General features: G+C 37.9%; 1 protein-coding gene across 1 annotated transcript; it reads right to left on the bottom strand.

The window, feature by feature from the left end:
* Positions 1-521: 521 nt before the first annotated feature.
* Positions 522-1,994, bottom strand: LOC103323588 (F-box protein At5g07610-like). The gene has a single exon (XM_008225586.2). It carries the CDS (start codon positions 1,931-1,933, stop codon positions 653-655), a length of 1,281 nt encoding a protein of 426 aa, XP_008223808.2. The 5' UTR covers positions 1,934-1,994; the 3' UTR covers positions 522-652.
* Positions 1,995-2,765: the final 771 nt, after the last annotated feature.

Here is a 2,765-nt window from a genome sequence, read left to right on the forward strand (position 1 = left end):
TAACAAAAAAAAAATATTTCCACGAGAGACGTGTGAAGACTACACCCCAAAATACTAGGGAATTTATTTTGACTACAAGAACCATGTGAGAGAACGCAGAGATAGTAGAAGCAGAACTTTTAGCTCTCCAAAAACATGTGGAGAAATTATAGAATACTACGGTAGTATGCTTCGGTTGATGCTGGCTTTTGCCTTTTTATGTTGAAGTTGATTTGTTGGAGGCAACTAAATTGGTGAATATAAAGGAAGAAATTTTTTGCAGCGGTTTGTAGAGGATATGAAGCAAAGTTCTAGTTCAAGAAAATGTCAGAACCTCGCTGCTGCAATAGGATGGCACAAGTCATCGATTGCGGAAGTGTGGTTTGTTCTATTTGTTGAAAGAAAGGCCAGATTGGTTAATTGGTTGTATTGACATTGACCTTAGACCAACCAACACTTCTTCTTAATGAAATTCGTATTTTTAGATTAAGAAAAGATTTCCAGGAATAGTACAGATTCAGAAAATAATATACAACTGATAATATGAGAAGATCAATAGAAAAATCATTACATTCTGAATCCCAATCTTGAAAGGCACACAATTATTACAAAAGATAGGTTTAATTTCAACGGTACAAATAATAAGAGGACAGAAAATAATATACTGAAATATTCAAACACAAGCCAGAGTCTCTACAAACTGATGAGCATGAAAGCATCCAATCTGCAACGCAGAAGTATTTGTTTCGGTGGATTTGGGACCAAAACCACAAATCTCCTTGAAGGTCCTATCTCTAATATTGTAAGATATAAACTTACCAGGAATGTGTAGCAACAGAAACGGGCCCCCTTCAATTTCTTGGATAAAAAGCAAAACAAATGCATAGAAACGAGAACCATATTCATGGAGCTCAGGGTATTCCATAACCATCCCCGGAAGTTCATCTACGATTGCAGCAATGTCGATATCATACTTGGGAATCCATCTTGAGTAATCCGTCTCCATCTCAAAGACTTGGAATTGAGTAGTGCTTGGACCATAAATTTCAACAAGGTGCAAATGACCACCAGACTCACCAAAATATCTGAACCTTCTTTTGTCCCATCTCTCATGTGATGGAGGACTAGGCATTGATCGGAGGCGCTCTCGGTCGATATCGAAACATAATGTAGCCCCTTTTGGGCTAATCCAGTGAATTGTGCCATTCCAAAGCACCCCATTTTCAAACACCATGTCAGATGAGGCAACAAAAGGAGAGACAGATAGCCTCCAAGTTCCAGTCTCAGATGAATATATCTCAATCTGGTAATTACCGGATGCTGTTGATGACGAAGAACAATTTTGAACGCAGACAACTTGGTAGTGAGGTGACTTAGAGGGATTGAAAGCCAAATTAACACCGAAAATGGTTGTGCACGAATCGCAGCCATCCGCGTTAGGTGGAGGAAGCATCAAGAATTGCCTTGTTGAAGGGTTGCAGACATAAAAGCTGCGGCGTTTCCCCTGTTTGTGATAGCTACAGCACAAGACCAGGCCATTGATAGACTGCAACACTTTAACACCGGCTGAGTCACCTATGAAGTTGAGAGACTTAAAGGGTTGCTCAGAATTTCTGCAATGGTGAGACAGGTGACCGATGAGACCAGGACTTTGACACAAGATGATGCCTGCAGAGGCAAGACTGCGATGGCGGGTACTGAATTGTGGATTGGAGATGAGGTAGAGCCAATTCTTGGAGACACATTTGAATCGGAGAAGAGACTTAACGGGCAGGCGGATGAGGATCAGTGTGATGAGGTCTTGGTTGGAAGCTATTTCCTCAGCGGCTGCCGGGAAAGGATCACTGAGAAAGTTGCTGATGGGACAGAGAGACGCCATTTTGATGCTTTCAGAATGATCAGATCTCATCAAGTCAATACTAGTTAACAGAGCAATAGTTTGCATTGCCCACATGTGCAAGAATTGGCTTAGGATTCAACTTTCTTATCCAAACTCACCTCTCATTGGCTGTCTCTCTTCTTCATTTTGTACACTGTGACTTTAATTTTGCACCTAAAAATAATAATAACAATAAAGGGGACTGAATTTTATTCGCCAACTTGGTTCCACTAACACGCGAGAATCATGGGGAGAAGGAAGAGAGAATAGAATATTGAGAATGAGAAATATGTAAATAATTCTTAATCTTTTAAGAAAATTTGATTATCATTGGGAAAAAATAAATAAATATTGATTCTAGGAGGGGGTTTTCTCACACATACTTGCCAAGGTACCATGGGAGTTTGAACATGAGATGTTTGGTACGCCTCACTGGACTGGATTGGGTTAAATAGCACTCGAAACCCTTGTTTAGTAAGAGACGAGACTAACTTAAATGAGACTGTATAGTCCAATAGTGAAAAAAAACGCCTCACTAGCTTTTCTAATACAGTGAGCCTGAAAAGTGGTTCTCTAAATAGCATGCTCGCTAAATAAAACACGTGTGTTCGACGCCTCTCTTTAAAAAATATCATAATTTTATTTGTTTTCTTTTAATTATTATTTTAGATCTTTCAATGGGGGTTTTGCAGCATTTATTTATTTTAGATAAAAATCCTTAATTAAATTTAAATATTACAATAATTATTTTGAAATTGCATTTGGAAAATCAAACTATAGTAATTTACAAATGTTTGATATTTTTTTGATATTGAAACAAGTTTAATAATTCATGATGTGATGCTTTCTTTATTGCAAGCAATTTTTACTTGTCAAATTATATTTTCCAGTTTGAAGTTAAAAGTCA

The sequence above is a fragment of the Prunus mume genome, linkage group LG2 (assembly GCF_029339155.1).
Source record: "Prunus mume cultivar Tortuosa linkage group LG2, ASM2933915v1, whole genome shotgun sequence".
NCBI classification, from domain to species: Eukaryota; Viridiplantae; Streptophyta; class Magnoliopsida; order Rosales; family Rosaceae; genus Prunus; species Prunus mume.

Bases quoted from the DNA above. Each gene is read 5' to 3' on its own strand.
- LOC103323588 (XM_008225586.2), bottom strand. From the start codon at position 1,933: ATGTGGGCAATGCAAACTATTGCTCTGTTAACTAGTATTGACTTGATG.